Here is a 22,694-nt window from a genome sequence, read left to right as displayed (position 1 = left end):
GCACTTCACCCTCTTTGAGACTTGGTTTCCTCATCTGCAAAACTGGGTTGCTGTGAAACTCAACTAAGGTAATATACTTAGTGTTATATGAATGTTAGCTGTTGTTACCATGTACTGGTATTCAAAGGACACAAATTATAGGCAACCGTGACACTATGGTTTGGTTTTGTTTTGTTTTTTTAGTGAGGCAATTGGGGTTAAGTGACTTGCCCAGGGTCACACAGCTAGTAAGTGCCAAGTGTCTGAGGTTGCATTTGAACTCAGGTCCTCCTGAATCCAGGGCCAGTGCTTTATCCACTGCACCACCTAGCTGCCCCTGCCATACAATTTTAATAGCTGGATTCCCAAGTGTCTAAACCAGCTAAAGCCAACTGGGGAAATAAAAACAAAAGCAACTCATAAGATTATTATTTTTTTAAAATGCCTTTTAGTTTGAGATCTAGAACTAGATTATGCCTTAGAGATCATTTAGCCCAACTTCCTAATTCTATAGATGAGAAAACAGAGACCAAGGAGGTAGGTGGCTTAGGAGATAGGTCTTCCTGACTCCATACACAGTATTCTGAATTCAAATCTGCCCTCATATACTTATCAGCTGTATGACCCTGGGTAAGTCACTTAACCCTCTTTGCCTTAATCCTCTGGAGAGGGTAATGGCAAAGCATGCCAGCATCTTTGCTAAGAAAACCCCATGGACAATATGGCCTACCGAGTTATAAAGAGTTGGACACAACTAAACAAGAATAACAAAACAAAGACCTATTAAAGTTATGGGACTTGACTCTTAAATTGCTTCATGGAATAAGTAGTAAGGAGTAGTCAGGATTCAAACCTGGAGCTGCAGCACCAAACCCATGACTTCTGTGTCTACAAGGGACTGATGTAAAAAGAAATGGTCTCCAATTTTTCCTCTCCTAAATAAGTTCTTTTCATCTCCTCCCATCTGATATCAGGTCAACAGGCAAGAATATTGTTAAATGTCATTTTACACCTGTTCCTCAGATTGTAAGGAGGTGAAAATTTAACAGGAATTAGGGTCAGTTTGACAGTTGACTGACTAACCCTGACTAATTCCTATTAGATTTTTACCTCCTTACAAATCTGAGGAACAGGTGTAAAATGACATTTAACAATATTCTTGCCCTGTTGACCTGATATCAGATGGGAGGAGATGAAAAGAACTTATTTAGGAGAGGAAAAATTGGAGACCATTTCTTTTCACAACAATGTGCCCACAAAAAATGGATACTAGGATTTCAGAGAAAGAGCACTGTCTGAGAGCCCCTAAAGTATGATCAGCCTCCAATCCTGAGTTCCAAGCAGCTAACAGTCCTTGACACCATAGATAGCATCCAGTCAGTACGTTAAGAAGTAGGGAAGAGGGGCAGCTAGGTGGCGCAGTGGATAGAGCACCGACCCTGGATTCAGGAGGACCTGAGTTCAAATCCAGCCTCAGACACTTGACACTTACTAGCTCTGTGACCCTGGCAAGTCATTTAACCCTCATTGCCCCGCCGCCCCCCCCCCCAAAAAAAAAAAGAAGAAGGAGGAGGAGGAGATAAGGCACAGTTGGCAGAGATACTGGAGTAGTTTGCCATTTCCTTCTCCAGTTCATTTTATAGATAAGAAAACTGAGTCAAACAGAGTAAAGTGACTTGCCCAGAATTACAAGGTTACCAAGTGAGGCCTGATTTTAATTAAAGTCTTCCTGACTCCAGGCTGGGAGATCTATCCACTGAACCACCTACCTTCCTTACAACTCTCAGGAGGGTATGTCCATCTACTCCCCTACTGCTTTATTCCCCTATTCATAATCACTGTAATTTTCCAGATCCAAGTGCCCCTCCCAGTAACCATCCCCAAAAGTTCTTCTCCTATTATAAGTTCTCTGAAGGCAGGGACCATCTTTGCTTTTGAATTGGCATAGCAAGCATTAAATGTTTTTTTGTTCATTCATCCTTAGTGCCATAATCATGAGTCAGTCATCTAACCCCTATCTTAATAATTTCCCTTATTTTAATAGTCTCATCTGCAATTCCTTCTAGGGAGAGGGTGAAGACAGGAACGGTGATTTCATTGTTATGGGAATTTCAAGTGAAGAAATGTCCACCCATGCAGATTTGCACCTGTTCTGAAACTCAAAGTCCTAGAAAGTTGCTCGGGGCATTAGGATGTTAAATGGGTTGCCCAGGGTCACATAGTCCATCCATGTCAGAGGGGCAGGACTGTCCCTGAAGTCCAGCTCAACACTACAACAAGCTTCTTTCATCTGTAAACTAAGTATAATAATAATCCCTATAACACTGACCTTTATAGGGTTATTGTGAAGACCAAATGAAATAATGTATGTAAGGCACTTTGAGAACCTTAGAGCCCTATATAATTGCCAGCTATTATTCTATCAAGTCTTGGCATAATGTTACTCCAAAACCAAAGAGCATGCCTCCCTGAGAGCTAAGGAGCTATACCATCCTTTCCCTGAAATTGAGTCAAGTAGGAATACAAGGAAGGGAAGGAAGAAGGAATACTCTGCTAAGACAAAAGGAATGCTTTCACATCTTGAACAAGATATTATTGTGACATAGCTCTGATGACAATATTTTCTGAAAAATGACAACAGGGATAGTTTCAGACAGCCCGGGACAATTTATATGAACTGATTCAGAGTGAAGTGAGCAGACGATAACAATGTTTAAACCAAACCAAACCAAACCTCCAAAAGACTTAAGAACTCATGTCAAGGCAATAATCAACCATGTGTCTGGAAGACCATGATAAAAGTATGCTACCTATTTCCTAACAGATACAAGATGCAAAATGTGACAGATTTGGGGATACGAATTTGTTTTGCATGTCTCTGCATGTTATTATTCAGTCAATTTTTCAGTCACACCCTTGAATGTAGGAGGCTAAAAGGGTTAACAGATAACCTATCAATAGTACCAAAAAGGGCTAACAGAGAAACTAAGGTTTGTGTTCTTATCAACAGTACTGTAACCAAGAGGGTTCGAGTCCTTATCAACCAACACCATCAACAGAGACAATAACTAGGGACTATTGACCATTAATAGCCATTAATATTCCTAGATGACAGGACACCTAGAGACCAGACCTTAAAGTAAAGAGACACCAAACACAGAGAGACCCTCTGGCTCTGACAAGTCTAAGAATGTCTTTATGAACATGCACAGAAAAGACCAAATGTGTCCTTAGATTCATCTTATGACATGTAAACCCCCAAAACACACCTCCAAGGAAAAGGATATCCACCTCCAGGGTTGGCTTAAGCCCCCAGAAACTCCAAATTAGGATAACCCCTCCCCTGTACCTCCTTAAGGAGGAGATTAAGATAATTAGGAGATAACCTACTTTTTCCTCACTATAAATATAACCATCTTCCTCTTCCTATTGGAAACATCTCCCTGGTGGTCTCCCCGTAGTCACTCACAGTATTTCGATAAAATTTGGGAAACTGAGTTACTGAGTCTTGTAATTCTTTGGGATCAATTGACCCATCCCCCACATTCCCCTCACACCTGACTCTTCATGACCCCATTTGGGGTTTTCTTGGCAGAGGTACTGGAGTGGTTTGCCCTTTACTTCTCCAGCTCATTTTACAGTTGAGGAAACTGAGGCAAACAGGGTTAAGTGACTTGCCCAGGGTTGCACACCTAGAAGTATCTGAGGGAGATCTGAACTCAGGTCTTCTTGACTCCAGGCCCAGTGTTCCATCCACCTTGCTATCTAACTGCCCCTTGCATATCTGATACAAGGATTTTTTTTAAATTTTTTTTTCTTGGTGGGGCAATTGGGGTTAAGTGACTTGCCCAAGGTCACACAGCTAGTGAGTGTTAAGTGTCTGAGGCCAGATTTGAACTCAGGTACTCCTGAGTCCAGGGCCAGTGCTCTATCCACTGCACCACCTAGCTGCCCCCTGATACAAGGATTAAAAAAAAAAATTTCCCCCAATATGTTAGTGACAGATAGTGGGGGAAAGAGGGAAGCTTGTTTATTTAAAAATTAAATTCGAAAAATGTTTCTCAAAATTGTCCCTTTGGCGGCAGGGGGGAGAAAGGACAGAAATTAGAGAAACTAAGTACAGCAGCCCCTCTCCCAGGCTGATTCCAATGCTGATCTGTTCAGCAGTTTTAACCTGATATTTTTACCTTTAACTTGGGCTGTTTCACCTCTAGAGTGGCCCTCTCAGCCCCTAGTACTATATTTAACAAAGTCACCCAATCACCATTAGACTTACTGGAGTTCAAAACTCTCAAACTCAAGTGATCCCTTAGTCTCAGGTTCCACCAGTAGCAAGGATGTACAGACATGAGCCACCACACCCAGATTGAAAAGGGTCTTGATTTACATCGAGATTACAATACCAGTAGTGCTAGTTCAGCTACATCTTAACCACTACTTACAGTATTGCCACCATTGAAAAATGCCATCTTGGGTCAAACCAGTGACTATGTAGAGTTATGTCCCCAAGAGAAGGAACCTCTCTGAAGTTAAGGAGAGTGACTCTAGTGACATATAGTCAGATGTAGGAGCTATTAGTAAAGACTAATGCTTCAATCACAAGACTCATGAGCATAACTCCTTCCAGGTCTCTTGACCCTTAAAATGAAGCCACGTACTGAACAAGTTGTGGTAAATGAATGGAATGGAATCGAATCTTATTGTGCTGTAAGAAATTATGAGCAAGGGGGCAGCTAGGTGGCGCAGTGGATAGAGCACCGGCCCTGGAATCAGGAGTACCTGAGTTCAAATCAGACCTCAGACACTTATACTTACTAGCTGTGTGACCCTGGGCAAGTCACTTAACCCCAATTGCCTCACTAAAAAAAAAAAAAAAAGAAGAAGAAGAAGAAAAAAAGAAAAAGAAAAAAAAAAGAAATTATGAGCAGGCAGATTTCAGAAAAACCTGGACAGACTTAAGTGGACTGATGTTGAGTGAAGTGAGCAGAACCAGGAGAACATCACGTACAGTAATAGCAACATCGTGTGATGATCAAGCAATCTATTCTCAGCAATACAATTATTTAAGACAATTCCAAAGGACTCATGATGGAAAATGTTCTCCACATCCAGAAAATAACTATGGAATCTGAAGCAGATTGAACCATGCTATTTTCTCCCCCCCCCCCTTAAGGTTTTTCCCTTTTGTTGTGATTCTTCTTTCACAACATGACTAATGTGGAAATGTTGAACACGATTGTACATATATAACCTATATCAGATTGGTTGCTGTCTTGGGGAAGGCGGACAGGATGGAAGAAGGAAGAAAAATCTGGAACTCAGAATATTATAAAAACGAATTTTTAAAATTATCTTTACATGTAACTGAAAAAAAATACTATTAAGATTGGAAAAAAGGCAGTTGTGTAAAATTATACATATGATCCAGCAACAAATTACTCAAGTCACCCAAACAATAGAAACAAAGCCATCATAGCCTCTCGACACAAGGAAGATCATTTGGGTAAGGACAAAACATAGATTTTTTTTCGTCTTTGAGAACAAAACCAAGGTGAGATATTTATATCACTGTTATATTGTCAGGGTAATAACACATTGGGTCAGAAATCAAAACCTTATTTAATATAAAGGAAGGAGAATATACTAGGCCTGAAAAGGTGGTAAAAGAAGGAAATGGAACATAGGAAGGCATTTCCCTTGTATATTGATGTTAACCATATGTTCCTTGTGGTTTATTATCCATGTCATATTTAGAGTTGGATGGGACCTGAAAAGTTAATATATCCCTTCCCCCACCTCAGTGCCACCTAGATTGTTACAGTACTTAATAAAGTATATGATTCTTAAGAAAGGCATGCAACCTTCACTCAAGGGAGGATATGTTACTGACCTACATAAGAAAACTATAGGCTATTTATCTAATAATATAAGTAGATTTGTCGAGACCTATTCACCATTTCTTATCTAGTATTTCTTGAGACCAAAGGTACTGTAAGAAGAGGTAGTTGGAGGAGAGGGGATAAAGGGAGTAACCTATGACCCCCAAATAGGGCAAAACTGACCAGCTTACAAGTGGGTAAATATTGGGATCTTGGTCTTATCACTATAATACCCTATATGACTTACTGATTCATAACAATGGTTTCCCCATGTTAGCATAGTTTGATTTCAATTTTTTTTTAATTTCAGGGACTAGATGAAGGAAAAAAATAAAGAGCAAAATTTTGCTCAGAAAGAAAGCCAGAGAAAATCAAAACTCAATAAGTATACAAGACAACAATTCATGCAGCAAATTCCTAAGTATCAATGCTACATGGAAGGAATGGTTTTGTCATCCAGGCAGTTAATAACTAACTTGAGCAGTTTGAGGCTTACGCAAAAGTTGGGGCCCCTCACTTAGATTACCATTAACTGGAAAAGTAAAGGAATGTGTAGGAAAAAGAAAATCCATTATTCCTATAGCTTCCTATCAGAGGTTGAAAGGATCACACTTATTACACATGCTCACTCTTGTTTTTGAGACACAAAGTCTGCATGAGTACCCAGAGGGAAAGATTCTCTAAGATAATGAAGATCCGTGTGACCCTGGGCAAGTCACTTAACCCCAATTGCCTCACTAAAAACAAACAAAAACAAAAACAAAACAAAGATAATCAAGATCCAAACACATATAAGGCTAGCTAGAGTCAACACTCCAAAGCCTGCAGAGGCAGAAAGACAACCAAATTTTAGCAAAAGGAGAGTTGATGTAATGTTAACAAAGACTCCATTTGCAAAAACACACACACACACACACACACACACACACACACACACACACGAGAAAGAAAGAAAATGTAAAAAGAAAAGAAACCTTCTATATTTTGTGTCCACTGGAGCTATTTTGTGTCTCAACCTGATCCTGCATTGCAGGAATCCACCCATAGTAGAGTTCAAAAAAGCATGAATTACTACAGATGGTGAAGTCCACATTAAGAAGAATAATTCTCATTTACATAGTGCTTTAAGGTCTAAAAATGTCTTCTTCATAACTCAGTGAGGTAATAAAAAGGCCGCAATTTTTCCATACAGAGATTGTTACCAACCTAAACAAACAAAAAATGAAACAAGAGCCAGGAGGGGCTAATGAGCATACTAAGATAACCTCCAAAGTCAAATCTGCATCATTTATGATCAGGTCTCTGCCAACATTACAGATTTGTAGAATTCAACTGAATCAGCTTCATGTCAGCTCTTTGGATATGAGCTTTTTATTAGCTTTAACGAGCCTCAAAAATCCTCCAGGTACCAAATATATTATGAAACTTTGTAATGAAGCCAGATGTCAATTTTTAAAAAAAGATATATCATACATAGTTCCTTTAATACAAAGCAATAACAAGAAGTAGGAAAAAAAACAGATTAAAAATATAGTCTTGGTTAGCCAAAGACCAAAAATTGGGAGAGATTAAAGTGTAAAAAAAACAAAAAAAGCCAAAAAACCACCCAGATAATTTCAAAGAATTCATGTTTGACACTGCAGTAACATCAATTTATCTTCCCTAAATAATTTTCCAGAGCTAAAGGAGCAAAGAGGCAGCTAGAAACCCCAATGGATAGAGAGATGGATCTACAGTCAGGAAGACCCGAGTTCAAATCCAGCCTCAGACCCTTATTAGCTGGGTGACCTTGGGCAAGTCGATTAATCTCTGTTTGCATCAGTTTCCTCATCTGTCAAATGAGCTGGAGAATGAAATGGCAAACCACCCCAAGATCTTTGGCAAGAAAAACTCAATAGGGATTCCAAAGAGTTGGGTATGACTGAAACAATAAGAACAAAGCCAAACTGACATTGGCTTTTTTACCTACCCAACTTCAAACCCTTAAATAAAGGGGCCAGCAGATAGTCCGAGACACTAGGCACTCAAATTAGATACTCAAAATTGGCTGTTTTCTTCTTTCAAGCCTATTTGTGTAGTACACATGTGAAGAAAGTGTTTATCATACCCTCTTGCTGCATTTTGTTGGAGTTAAATATCAAAATGACCATGCTTAGAATGCAAATGGATTTGTGGACCCCTTGCAGTAACTCTATGGACAACAGGCTGGAAACCCCTGAAGTTGTCTAACCCTCTCACTTGACAAATGAGGAAACTGAGGCCCAGAGAGGCTGTGTCTTCCCCAAGCAAAACTAGAAATTAAACTCCTGTCTCTGACTACAAACCCAATGCATATGAACACATATACATGAATGTTCACAGAATCCTAGAGTCAATAGAACACACACACACACACACACGCTTGTTGACCAAAATATTTCATATGTACTTATTGTACTTTTGTTTTCCTTGGCTTTTTTCTTTCAATGACAATCATTGTCATGCTTCTCTCTAGACCCAAATAATTAATTTGTTCCTTATTTCTCCTTTTAGTCTTTTATTTTTTTCATATATATTATATATATATCTATATATATATAAAGTCATAGATATACCTAATAAACTATACATTGTATATTATCATATATGAATTATAGAAATATTTTGGTACTTAACCTCAACAAAACATAGTTATGAACTATGAATGAACAAACATTTTCTGTGGAAGGAACGTCTCAGACATATGGGTCTTACTATCTCATTTTATGTGGCAGTTGTGTGACTAATGAAATATAAATTTGTTTAAAAGCATCCCTGACTTCAGAGTGGTCTTTTTTTTTCCATCAACTTTATTTTTCCCATTAACAAAACTAACATTTATGTAGCACTCTAAAATTGACAAAGCATTTTACACCAATGACATTAATTTGAGCCTCACCAAAAAAAAAAAACCACCCACAACTTATAAGGGTATTTTATTCCAGTTTTGCAGAGGAAGAAACCAACTCAGACAGATTAAGTGATTCGTCCATGTAGTAATTGTCAAGAAGTGATGATGGAACCCAGGCCTTCCTGACTCCGAGTCCAACACACTATCCAGTTACTATATATTGATTCTACTCATTGCATACCAATAGTACAGCAGTTATTGTAGAAGGGATCCATGAAATTAGGGATTCATTAAAAGAGTTCTCAAACTCAAAAAGTTGGGAGATCTCTGGACTAAGTGATCTCTAAGGAACTTCTAGCTCTAAATTTTCTGATCCTCCTAACTTCTTGAACCACTAAGTAGGGCCTAAAATCTCTTCTGCAGCATCAATTTGAGTTTCCTCAAATATAAAATTCAACTCAAACATTCCAGAACCAGTGAAGAATCATTTGTGACCCTAAAAGGGATTTAAAAAACCTATTAGAAACAATATGGTTGATAATTTCTCATAAGGAAATTTAACTTGACACCTGGTCATGACCATGTGGTTTGAGGCACCCAAAGTAATCTACTTACTGATACTTCCAAGATATGAAAATTGTAAAAAGTATTATTTTCCTTCCTTAAAACTCAAACTAGGTGACAGATTGTTGTTGGGTTTTTTAAAAAATATATTCATATAGACAAGGGAACAAATAAAAACATTTTAATTCACAGGGATGAGAAGAGGCAACTAAAAGTTATTTCCTTTGTTGAAGAAACAGACCTATATACTTTAAAATGTTCTTCAATATGATTTAGACAAGAACAATGCAAAGTCAATAAGAGGAGGTCAATTTTGCATCTCCTGAAAACCCCTATTAAATTGGCAATCCAAAACCACAGTATTCCAAAAAGCTTTGGATAATCAGATTAAGGACAAAGTAACCAATATTATGAGGAAGCAAGGTGACTCACTGGATACAGAGCTGGGCCTAGAATAGGGAAGAACCAAGTTCAAATGTGACCTCAGACACTTACTAGTTATGTGACCTTGGGCAAGTCACTTAACCTCTGTGTGCCTTAATCCACTGGAGAAGGGAATGTCAAACCACTCCAGTATCTTTGCCAAGAAAAATCCATGGCCAGTATTGATGTGCTATGATCCATGGAGTCATGAAGAATTGATCACCATTGAACAATAACAATATATCTCGTACCAATAAAACAGAAAGCCCTGAAAGATTCCTTTGGGTTTCTCCAAGATCCTTCATAGGATGCAATGAGCAGGATGGAGGAAATAGAGCCTCGTAGCACTCCATGAAAAAGGAGACTAATTGCATGTGCAAAGCAAAATCTCTCAAGCACACACACACACTTATTCTTACGTGGATGGTATTCAGAAAGATGAACAGTGCCATCATATAACAATTTCCTTAGAAGAAACAACCAACAGGCAAAGGTTTCAGAGAATGCTGAAAGAGAGGCATTCTCAGACCCAGAGAAAGCACTGCCTCTGAACTTAAGAGAGGAGTTACAGACCTGATATTGTCACTAACTCGCTTGGTGATCTAAACGACATACATTATTTTCCCTGTGAGGATTCCGTTTCCTCCTTGGTTAAATGAGGAAGGAGAATAGAGAAAATGTAAGCTCCCAGGAAAAGAAGGTTTGTTTCATGTTTTGTCTTTGTATCCCCCAGCACCTAGCAGTGTCTGAGATTAATAAAAGCCTGCAGATTGACTGGACAAGATAGTTAAGTCAGTCAACAAGCATTTATTAAGCACTGACTTACGTGCTAAGTACTGTGTTAAATACTAGGGATCCAATGGCAAAAACAAAAATAATATTCTAGTCACTGCTCTCATTGAGCTTGCAAATCTAATTGGGGAGGAGGGGGGAGGAGACGTCCCTTGGGTGACAATATGCTAACAACTATGTACAAATAAACTATATACACACACCATAAACTGAAGATAACACACAGAGAGAAGGCACCAAGTATTAAGCTGAGATGGACAAAACTTTGTTTATAGTTGTTATAGAAGGTGGAATTTTAGAGGCGGTGGGGTTGAAAGAAGCCAGGTAGGCTGGGATGCAGAGATGAGGAGAGAATTCCAGGTATGAGGGTCAGCCAGTGAAAATTCCCCAAACCAGGAGATGGTAGGCCCTCTAAGGGCTCTACCAGCCCAAACATTCAATGATTCTATGCCTGCAATGCCAAGACAGCCATCTGATAACCCACAAATAATCTTATGGTCTTTGTTTATAACAAAAATTTGAGATCAAACTAACTGAATTCAAGGAATCTGGAGAATTCTAGGGTTGGTGGGAGAATGGTTCCTCAACTGAGAGGACAAAGATTCATGCTAAAAAAAAGTGATATTCCTAGGTCAGGGACTGTATTGTCAGGGCATTGTTTTTAACTTAAGAATCTAATCAAAGTCATTTGAGAAGGCTGGGCCCTCTTTTCTGTGAAAAAAGGCAGTCTCTACCAAAAATAGATCCAGTCCATTCTGCTGGGCTTGGAGCATTTTCATCTCTGCCTGTGATGTTGGGTGGGATTTTGAGAGATGGGACACTGAAGCATAGCAAGCTCCCAGAGAATTGTAATTATTATAGTCCCCCTGACTATTTTCAGGGCTTAAGACGCAGTCCATTTAGCCTATGTTGGGAAAGAAGTTGATAGGAATACTGTAGTAGAGAGAAAGCATGATATATAATGCAGTGAACATCAAACTAAGAATTGAAAATGGAGTCCTAGGCATTTATCTTTTGCATCACTTAAAATGCTGTAGTCAGGAAGACTCAAGTTCAAATTTGGACACTGATGCTTTTTCATCTGGGCAAGTCAGTTTCCTCAATCGTAAAATGGGGTTAATAAGAGCAAGATTGGGGGCAGTTAGTTGGCACAGTCGTTAGAGTACCAGCCCTGGAGTCAGGAGGATCTGAGTTCAGATCCTGCCTCAGTCACTTAACACTTACTAGCTGTGTGACCGTAGGCAAGTAACTTAACCCCAGTTGCCTCACCAAAAAACAAATAAATAAATAAAATAAGAGCGAGATTGTTTCAAGGATCAAATAAGATAAGAGTTGTAAATCTCTTAGCACAGTACCTGGAACAGCATTGAGTCTTTTTCCAGTCATGTCTGACTCTCTGTGACCCCCATTTGAGGTTTCCTTGGCAAAGAGACTGGAGCAGTATACCATTCCCTTCTCCAGCTCATTTGACAGATGGGAAACTTCAGCAGACACAGTTAAGTGACTTGCCCAGGGTCACCTAGCTAGTAAGTGTTTGAGGCCACATCTGAACTCGGGTCTTGCTAACTCCAGGCTCAGGGCTTTATCCATTCTACTGCCTCGCTGCTCCTGGCACATAGTAGGCACGATATGCGTATTACCTTCTCTTCCCGTCCCCTCCTAGATTCTCTACTCTCACTAATTCTCTGTGTGACCTAGAACAAGGCACTTAATTTCTATGAGCCTCTGGTTTTTATCTGGAAAAAAAAGGGGGGGGGGCAGAATTGTACCAGAGGATCTGCAAGATCCATTTCAGTCCTAATATGGTGTGGTTCTCCAGGTACAGAAAAGGCATTCTCCCAGTTATGGGTGTGTGTGTGTGTGTGTGTGTGTAAGTGCTCGCACACGGAAATACAGAGAGACAGATTGAGAGAGAAGTGAAATGAGCCCTATGCATTTGATTATGTGCACACCTAAGTGGAGGATTTGTTTCCATATCTAATATTTAAGAACATTAAATAAATGAATATTGATGGTAGCAATTTCTTCATCTATAAAAAGGAGATACTGTCTTCCCTGCACTTTATAGTGTAGTGTCTCTCAGTCATGCTACTTCTCCCCCTAATAGTAGAAATAACTAATAGTTAGCATTTATATGCTAACAGCACTCCTCGTTTGTAAAACAAGGGTATTTGGCCAGATCATCTCTAAGGTCTCTTCCTGGTCTAAAAAGTATGACTTTTCTCACTAGGTAACTGAAGAGCATAAAAGCTTTATGCACTTTTTTTAAAAAGTCCAGGCAATAGGAAGCATGGATCTTGTTTAAAAATGATGTATTTGGCTTCTAAGCCTACATTTATGGTAGGGAAGGCAGGTAAGAGAACCAGGTTATGTATGGGGAAGATTGAGAAGCATCTTGGTGTAAAGCAGGGAATTTTGTGTCAGGACATAGATTCCTGAACTCTGCTGCTGCCTACCTGTTGTCACAACCTCTCTGAACCTCAGTTTCCTCCTCCGTAAAATGATGCAGTTGGACCATAGGGCACACTGTGGTGTAGTGGAAAGAGTAATAGATTTGAGGTCAGAAAACTAATTCAAATCCCACCTTTGCTGCCTACCAGCTGTGTGACCTCGGGCTATGCCATTTCACCTCCTAAGGTTTCCTCAGTTTCCTTATCTGTAAAATGAGAAGGTTGGCCCAGAAGACCTTTCCCCCATCCCCATCCAGCTCCATATCCTTTGATCGCGAGTGGCCAGGAGCTGTTGGGCACTACTGTCGGGCCTGGCTCCAGAGCTTATCCCTCTTGTTTCTCACCTGCATCGTAGAAGGTGTCTAGCACTGCAGTCTCCCCGAAGTCCAGCTCCCCGAAGTTGACGGTGGCGAGGTGGGCCCCCTCTGCCTCACAAGCTCGCTGGAGACATTGAAGCGCCCCGGCCTCGGGGCTGCCCCCCACTCCACCCTTGGGACTGTCGTTCAGCACATACACTGCCCGCAGGGAGCGCTGGCGGCCTCCGGACTGACACCCACTACTGCCCTCCCCGCCCTCGGGTGCCACCCCTACCCCGTCAGGCCCGTTTCCTGCCAGCTCCGTGCCATCTCCTCCGGGGTGGGGCTGCTGGGGCTGTTGCTGGCTTTGCTGAGGTTGTTCGGTCGCGGCCGAGGGCACCCCAACAGGGGGAACGCCGCTGGCCACGCCGCTGCTCTCCATAGGGGTTCCCTGTACCTCCCTGCCCCACTGCCCTTAGATGTACCTCCCAGGCAGAGGCAGGGCAGACCACCAGAACCCCAGGCTGGGAACTGAAAGGAAGAAGGGAAGAAGGGTGGCCCTGGGTGGAGACCTGGTGGAAGAAAGAAGGAAGGTATCTCCTGGTGGAGGACGGGGAGGGAAAGAGGGAGGAAGGTGGCCTTGGACCTTAGGCGAGGATTGCAAGAGCCTGGCTTAGAAGCAGAGAGAAAGAGAAATTCTAGAGCAAGACGAGAAGGCACTGACCCGGCCCGGCGGGGGATTGGCTAAGAACTGAGCCAGCAGCAAAGCCCTGAAGCAACAACCAGCTAGGAAAACTTCTAGCCCGACACCTGCCCGGCTCCCTCTCGCTGGGTTGCAGCCAAATCGTGAGTGGGTGGAGAATCTGCCCCCGGAGGACCGGGACCCGGGACTGGGAGCTGCTAGCTGTACTCTGCTCTCCTCTCCTCTCCCCTCCCCTCCCCTCCCGCGGGGCCGGCCTTTACCCTCCACCCCTGGCCGCAAGGGCTTGGGCCGGCGATCGGTCAGTTGGTCCTCTTTGCAGTCCACCCGCCTCCCTTCGCCGCCGCCGGATTTTTAAATGTCCTAGTTGGCCCGGGGCAGGCAGGATTCCGGCGTGGGCCGCCTGCTGCTGCCCTCTCTGTCAGCTGTTAGCCAGCCCACGGACCTGACCCTGACCCCCGCAGGCAATCGCCAAGCCTTCCCGGGTTGGTCAGCAGAGGGCGGTGCCGGCAGAGTCCGGAGGAGAGAAGCACCAGGGGCGGCGGAAGCACTGAGCCCCTGGCTCGGCTCTTTGGCCCCAAAGTGTCCTTTGAAGGTGGAAGAGCAAGAGGCTGGGGCTTGGGGCGGGATACAGATAAAGGGCTGCTACCAGGAGCTCTGCCCTCTTCTCGAAGTCTCGCCTGCCCCGCAGCGCACAAAAGCCGGACCCTCCTGGGAAAGCGGCATCCGTAGCCTTCCTGGCTTCCTGTCTGGTTTAAGTCCTAAATACTCTCCGTTTCAGTCCACATCCTCTTTCTTACCTTTCCCCCATCCCTACTGCCAACTGTTCTTTCCAGAATGACTTTGGGCTGTCAGCGAAGTTGTGCAGTTGGCACATCCACGCTAGGAACTTCTTGAGTCTAAGAAATAAACTTGAAAATTTTTCCTGCAGACATTTTAAATTTTAAACAAGCCCCGGGTGATTAACGAAGAGACCATTCAGCTTTTAGTATTCCCTCTTAGGTAGTTCTCTGACTTTGACCACGACCTTAGACAGAGTACTCTGGCCCTTAAGCCTCCTAAGAATGTCTTTCTTGCTCATTCATTTAACCCACTAAAACAGATCTCACTGCCCAACCTCACAAAGTCTCAGGAAACCAGAGTAATCTTTATAATGAACTGTTGTGCACGTGTGGTAGGATGGATTTTAATTGAAATGTTTAGAGATGGTATACTGGAAACAGCTGACGCTCCTCTCGATTGTCAGATCGAGCACATAATTCTATTTAATGAAAACGAACATCAGTTTTCTATTAGGTTTTAATGATCATATGCAAAGCCAAACCAGAAACCTGAGAAAAACTTTTTAAGGTAATATAAAGCACCAGCGTGGAAACTGAGAGTCATAATCCAGGCAGAGGATAAATTATGGGCTTCGTCTTTCCCACCCAGTGTGTGTCCTTAAAGAGGAAATACAGGGGCAGCTAGGTTGCGCAGTGGATAAAGCACTGGCCTTGGATTCAGGAGATCCTGAGTTCAAATTCGACCTCGGATGCTTGACACTAGCTATGTGACCCTGGGAAAGTCACTTAACCTTCATTGCCCCGCAAAAATAAATAAATTAAACAAATAAAAGCATATTTCTAAAAAGAAAAAGAAGAAATACAGCTATGTATTCGTTGAAAAGGTAATGTGAAAACTTAATGAAAATGAACAAATTGAGGAAATGAGAAAATTGAAAAAGATGAACTTTAATGATAAATGTCTTTTTTGATATGATGTTATAACAGGATACAAAATTTTTCTTTACAATGTGTGATATTTTTTCATAAGAACCTGTTCATTTTTCCGTTATTTCAATGAGTGCTATGGATTTGAAAGGAAAATTATGCTTGTTCCAAAATAATTTGTCATTAATCCATGAAGTAAAGCCTGAGCCCTTTTACCAGCACACAACAGTTTTTCTTTTTTAACTCTCATCTTGATACCTGCTGTCCACATATAATGAAACAGCACATTATGAAATCAGGAGATGTTAAAAGAGAGGTGCACATTATGAAATTTTGCTTGAATAATTTCCTCCTCTTAAAACAAATCCTGCTGAGTAGAGATAAAGCAGTAATTAGGCTACTACTAATAAATGCTGTTCCCCCTACTTGTTGGTAACATTGAGTACTTACCTCTCTGATTTGCATTTAGCAATTTGTATACCCCAAAAGTATTACAGCCCCACACAGCTGCCCCAGCTGATAGCAAAAATCCCTATTTAATTGGACATTCATTATTCATTACCATTATCAAGTGCTTATCCTATGGACTTATTTTGTTGTAACGTAGTTAGGAGTCGATCATCAAAGGACTACATGGCAAGCAGGCCCTGTGCTAAGCCCTAGGGATACAAATACAGGAAAAAAGAAAAAAAAAAGACAGTCCCCGACCTTAAGAAGCTTATATTCTGATTAAGGAAGACAGCATATAAAAGGGAACTGAAAAGGGAGGAGAGAGAAGAGGAAAGTACCAATGTCTGGGGTTGGTGGCAAAGTCCTGAAGAGTCAGAATCACAGTAGAGAAAAGAATAAAGTATGGCCAGCCTGCCCATCTCTTAATTCCAGTTCTTTCCTTCTTTTAATTATTTTTAATTAATTATTTCCTATTTATCCTATATAAAGCTTACTTTGTATATGTTTATTTGCATGCTGTCTCCCCAGTTAGATTGTAAGCTCCTCGAGGACAGGACCTGTCTTTTGCTTCTTTCGGTATCCCTAGAGCTTAGCATAGTGCCTGGCACATAACAGATGCTTAATACATGTTTATTGAATTGAAGGTGGGTCTCTTGTTTTCCTTAATTCTAATTAATGTTAGTTGTCCATACCAGTAGTAGTTAAACTACTTATTTCCAAGTTTGACCCCATTTCAAGATTCACAAAAGTATGCTCTGATTACCACCCAGGAATCTGGCCCTACTGCTTTGATGCCATTTTATGGAATAAAAACATTATAGGTTTAAATTTTTTATTTTTTAGCAAATAGTGACAAAAAGAACAACTAAAAATGTATACTATATTTCATGAAAAACTCTAGATTCTTCTCCCTGAGCATTCTCCACTGCTCTAAATATCCCCAGCAGTTTTAGTTAAATACAATGTATTTCACTTCTCTTGGGGGCTTTTCACTTAGTAATGCTATCCTTAAATAGTTCTTATTCAGTCGAAAGCAAAGGAGATTTGGGAGAGAAAAAATACAAGACAACAAATGAATTCAAGTTTCATTGATGACATAAAATTCTAGCCTATAGACAACCCCCCAAAGATTTGTATCTGTATATCCCTATCTTGGTACCCCTACTCTTTTCTTCTAAACTCTGTATTTAGTGGCCCCAAAGTCCCAATAGTGCTTATCCTTTTTGTCTATTATTTATTATATCAATGTTAGTATTATTTATTATATTATTAAACTGCATTAATTTGCATATGTTGCTTCACAATTCTGATGTTTCATCACAATGTGGAGGGGACTCTGGGTACTCCAAGATTATGTCAGCAGAGTAAGACTACTAAAAGAGTCCCTGACACATGTACACACCCAATGGTTAAAACCCCTTGTTTTAAACCATCTATAAACTTCAGCTGGGCTATTAGTTTTGTAAATGGAGATTCTTGTCTAATGACCAACAAATAGGCAAAGTGTAATCAAAGGAGACAATATTGTAAAGCACTTAGCACAGTGCCTGATCCCGTAGGTGCTTAATAAATGCTTATTCTATGCTTACTCCAGATTACTGGAGGAATAAATCATTCAATGAATGTAATTAAAAAAGAAACGCAAAACAAAGAAGAAATTACAGCTAGATGGAAGGATGGGTTCACAAGTTCTTCTTAGACAAGCAAATAGAGTAATTGGCAAAGTTGGTCTTACCATACCAAAAGGCAATCAGAAACATCATTTCATGGGATTCATCTCCTATTGCAGTGATCATATTTGGTAGGCGTGGGAGCTGCTATAAAAATGATTCCAGTTAATGCAACATCTGTTTCAGAGGATTAAAAGGTAGAGCAGTTTCAGGAAGAACTTGATAAGATTTTCCAAATGCAAACACACATATATTAGGATAATTGATATCTTCGAATCAAAGTAGGAATTTGGGAGAATAGTGAAAATATATTAGAAAACATGGGTCAGAAATAAAGAATGAAAGGAGTGGGGCAGCTAGGTGGCGCAGTGGATAGAGCACTGGCCCTGGGTTCAGGAGGACCTGAATTCAAATCCAGCCTCAGACACTTGATACTTACTAGCTGTGTGACCCTGGGCAAGTCACTTAACGCCAATTGCCTCACCAAAAAAAAAAAAAAGTATGAAAGGAATAAAATACTTATAGATTATATAGAAGTCACACATACATATATCTACATATATATCTACACACATATATATATATGTACACACACATATATGTATCAACCCTTTCTTCAAGAAGAATCAGTAAGTGCTGATGGTGCTAGATACTGACAACAACTCTGCACCCTCAAAATGAAATTGGATACATTTTAATAGATAAAAAATGACTACTTATAAGGGAGTTCATTGCTAAGTCAGCTGTCCGTGTACAGTTGGGTCACCAACGTGTTGTTGGAACAACAAAACAACATTAATATGAATCTAGAAGAAAAATGCAAATGAGAAAAAGAAGAGATGTACCATTAAAACAACTCAATTCTCACCCATTAAAACTAGTTATTGATCATGAAAAATGGGTAACAGACAGGAGAAAAGCCAAAGACATAAACCATAGTAATTTCACGCCAAGTTTAACTGATAAAAATCAATTAATTGCTTTAACAAGGAGAACCAAGAAACCTAAGAGGTACCTTAATCAGCAAACACCGGATTTACTTGCCAAATCAAGATATCAGCTAAAGACAATATAAGTTTAGAATATGGACTCATTTGTAAAACCTGACATTGATGAAAGATGGAAGATGATAAGCAGCACTGCAAGGCTAGGTGGCACTGACCTGGAGTCAGGAAGACCTAAGTTCAAATCTGAATTTATTTGTTTTTTGGGGTTTTTTTTTTTTGAGGGGCAATGGGGGTTAAGTGACTTGCCCAGGGTCACACAGCTAGTAAGTGTCACGTGTCTGAGGCCAGATTTGAACTCAGGTACTCCTGAATCCAGGGCTGGTGCTTTATCCACTGCACCACCTAGTCGCCCCCTCAAATCTGAATTTAGACACTTCATAGCTGTGTGCCCCTGGGCAAGTCATTTAACCTCTGTTTGCCTTGGTTTCCTCATCTTTAAAATGGGGATAATAATAGAACCTAACCTCTCAAGGTTGCTGTGAGAATCAAATGAGATAGTAATTGTAAAGCATTTTGCAAAGTGCTATATAAATGTTTTCTATCATTATTATTACTTGTCTCATCAAACCAGGAGAAACAGTGAGGTGTGGCCTGTGGATAGTGTTTGACCCCTACTCTCACTCTCTGGACCCAACTTGCCTTCATGCTAATATATCTAGAATTACTGGAGGTGAATACATTGCATGGCTACAGCCCAATTCTCAATTCTTAATTATCCTGAGGTAAGGAATGTACATTCCTACTACCTAGCCTGCTAGCCCTCATTGATGTGCATCCCATTTACACAAATTAGTCACAATAACAACACTGACTCTTTTTTTTGGGGGGTGGCAGGGCAATGAGGGTTAAGTGACTTGCCCAGGGTCACACAGCAAGTAAGTTTCAAGTGTCTGAGGCTGGATTTGAACTCAGGTCTTCCTGAATCCAGGGCTGGTGCTTTATCCACTGTACCACCTAGTTGCCCCCAACAGTGACTCTTAAACATGAAACATTTATAAAATGGTAAGGCAAAAACAATTGTCTTGGTGATTTGGTTGATACCTAAACCATGTAAAATGGTATCACCCATTTGAAAGATGCTGGTTAGCTTGATTCCAAGAAAATGGAAAACTAGCACAGGTGTAGACCTTCTGCATCCAACTAAGGAGTGGATAGGAGTGGCCTTTTTCCACTGGCTACATAGTCACTACTATTTGCATCTTCAAAACTTTCTGAGTGAGCATCATTGGGGCTTTTGCAGCATTCCTGTGTGAGGGTGAGACTCCTTCACTCACAATCCATGAGACCATGAAATAAGGGGGGAAGACCTAGGGCCTTTTCCTCCCCTCATCCCCTTCAGCCAAATGATCCCAAGAAAAGTAATTTTGGCTTTTTTGTTTTTGTTTTTGTTTTTTTCTATTCTAGGTACAAAGGAGTGTAGTCTCTGAGCTAGCCTAGGATCTCTGATCAAGTTATAGGGATGCTGGACTGCAAGAATCCAAGCTGGTTATTGTAGCAAGCCTAACAGAGATACCCTGAGGAATAAGGGTCAAGGATGCTAGCCCACCTGAGCTTTAGACTTGAGCTTGGCAGGATTAATACTGTGTAAGAACTGAACTAAACTGTGAGCCTCAACTCCCTTGAAGAATTATGCCCCTGAGGTATGGGGAGAGGGGGTTATTTATATATTTTTTTCTTGCTATGTCTTTGAAGTAAACATCTCTTTGTAAAAGCCAACCTGATGTTAAATAGTTAAATAAAACTGGAGTGCTAATCATGGAGCCCCTAATATGAAGAGACTATAGCCAGTCGGGGCTTGAGCTTGTGGCAAAGACAAGAGATACCCCGCAACCACTTCAGGGAACCTGAGAACCCAAAAAGGAATCAAATGTTAACAGGTCTGGCCCTCAAACAGTAGGGCCAAATTCAAATATGAGAACGATCATAACGTTGACATTTAGTCAGTCAACAAGCATTTTTAAGTGATCAGTCTATGTTAAGCACTAGGGATACAAAGAAAAGCAGAAACACAGTTCCTGCCCCCCAGGAGCTCACAGTCTAATGGGGGAGACAACATGTTAAAAAATTGTACATAAACACATATAGCGTTGAAGGTAATTGAAGGTAATTTCAAAGGGAAGACACTAGCAATGTGATTTCCCCTTTTCTAGTCTGTTCCATTGATCTCTCTCTCTCTCTCTCTCAAAATCAATTCCTTAAGGTTTTGGTGACTGCTTCTTTATAATATAGTTTGAGATCTGGAAGTGTTATTCTTCCTTCATTACTTCCTTTAAAAAAATCATTTCTCTTGATATTCTAGATCTTTCATTTCTCCAAATGAATTGTTATCAAGTCATGTAAAGTATCCCTTTGATAGGCTGATTGGCATAACAATGAAACTATAAATTAACCTTGGTAGCATTGTTATTTTAATTTTTGTTGGCAAGGTCCAGCCAGGATCACTGAATATTCTTCTGGCGATTTGTTTTTTATTTAAGGAGAACATTGTAAATGGATCTCTATAAGTACTTTTTGTGTTTTAGGAAATTGATCCCAAAATATTTTATGCATTTTAGAATTATTTTCAAGGGTATTTCCCTTTCTATAATTGCCTTTTGGGTTTTGTTTTCACTATAAAGAAATGCTGTTGATCTTTATGGGCTTGTTTTATAGTCTGCAATTTTGCTGAAGCTATTGTCTCAATTAATTATGTTCTTATTGATCAGAATTCGGGCCAGAATAATAGGTGCCCTTGCACATCCTCCATTGTGGTTTTTTTTTTTAATTTTTTTTTTTTTTTGGTGAGGCAATTGGGGTTAAGTGACTTGCCCAGGGTCACACAGCCAGTAAGTGTTAAGTGTCTGAGGCCAAATTTGAACTCAGGTGCTCCTGACTCCAGGGCCAGTGCTCTATCGACTGTGCCATCTAACTGCCCCATCATCCTCCATTGTTTTAAAGAATGAAGTGGTCACTTATGCAAGTCAAAAATTTATTACATGCTGCTTTTAGCAAAAGAAACCCCAGATGATATCAGAATAGTTGAAGCCCTCTACCACTATAGTATCATTCTCTGTGCCTCTTTTTTTATTGGTTTCCCAAATTCCTCATTTAACTCCTTCTGATAACTAGGTGGGTCTATAGTATATCTCCACAATAATATCACTTCTGTATTTAGTAACACTAATGCTCTCTGTGATTTTTCTACCTTTCCTCATGTGAGTATATTTTCTACCAAATATGCCATTCTACTTGACCCCTATCCCTTGCTCTTCTGTTCCTTTGGAATAAGTTATACCTGCTTCAAGCAGATTATGGTACAGAGCAGTCTTAGCCTCTCACAGCCTGAACATGGTGGCCATGGAATGCTGGTGGCAAGTCCCCCTGGCAACTAAACTCCCTGTCTGTACCTCCTCCACTTGGTGTACTGGCTGGTAGAGTATTCAGAGCACCAGCTCCAACTCATGCTATCCAAAGAGGACCTTGGAGTCAGAGATGATACTCACCTTCACAGTGCTAATGTTACTGGGCAAGAATAGACTCCTTCCTCAGGATTTGTATGTGCACCTATCCTCAGAGAACCAGAAGCTGTTAAAAGCTAACAGCAAGCTATGGTGGAAAGAGAAGCTGGTGAAGCTCTAGACCAAGATGGATTAGATGACAGGAAGGTGCCTAAAAAACTACCACCTGGGAACCAGGATGCCAAATGCCAAATGGGAGCTTTGTGCTCATTCTCCCAAACCCAACTCCCCTAGCAGGTCTAGTCCCCAGAGATAGATTTTAATTGCCCTCATTGATTCTAAGTGGTTGGGGTGTTTTTCTGTTATTATAACTCTTAATCTTCCTCCCAATATCATCAACAATAATTAGCACATCAATATCAGTTAACCAGTTGATAACTCATTGATATTATTAATAACCAATTATTAT

At 40.5% G+C, this 22,694-nt stretch overlaps 1 protein-coding gene across 1 annotated transcript in view; it reads right to left on the bottom strand.

Moving 5' to 3' along the window:
* Positions 1–14,133, bottom strand: part of MAP3K15 (mitogen-activated protein kinase kinase kinase 15) — a 158,319-nt gene extending 144,186 nt beyond the window's left edge. Inside the window, 1 exon segment of the mRNA XM_043990710.1 lies at positions 13,301–14,133. Coding sequence (XP_043846645.1) covers positions 13,301–13,694 — 394 coding nt within the window. The 5' untranslated portion in view covers positions 13,695–14,133.
* Positions 14,134–22,694: the final 8,561 nt, after the last annotated feature.

Source organism: Dromiciops gliroides, chromosome 3 (genome assembly GCF_019393635.1).
Source record: "Dromiciops gliroides isolate mDroGli1 chromosome 3, mDroGli1.pri, whole genome shotgun sequence".
NCBI lineage: Eukaryota > Metazoa > Chordata > Mammalia > Microbiotheria > Microbiotheriidae > Dromiciops > Dromiciops gliroides.
The sequence above is the reverse complement of the archived record's forward strand: the minus strand, read 5'-3'. Positions and strand labels throughout refer to the sequence as shown.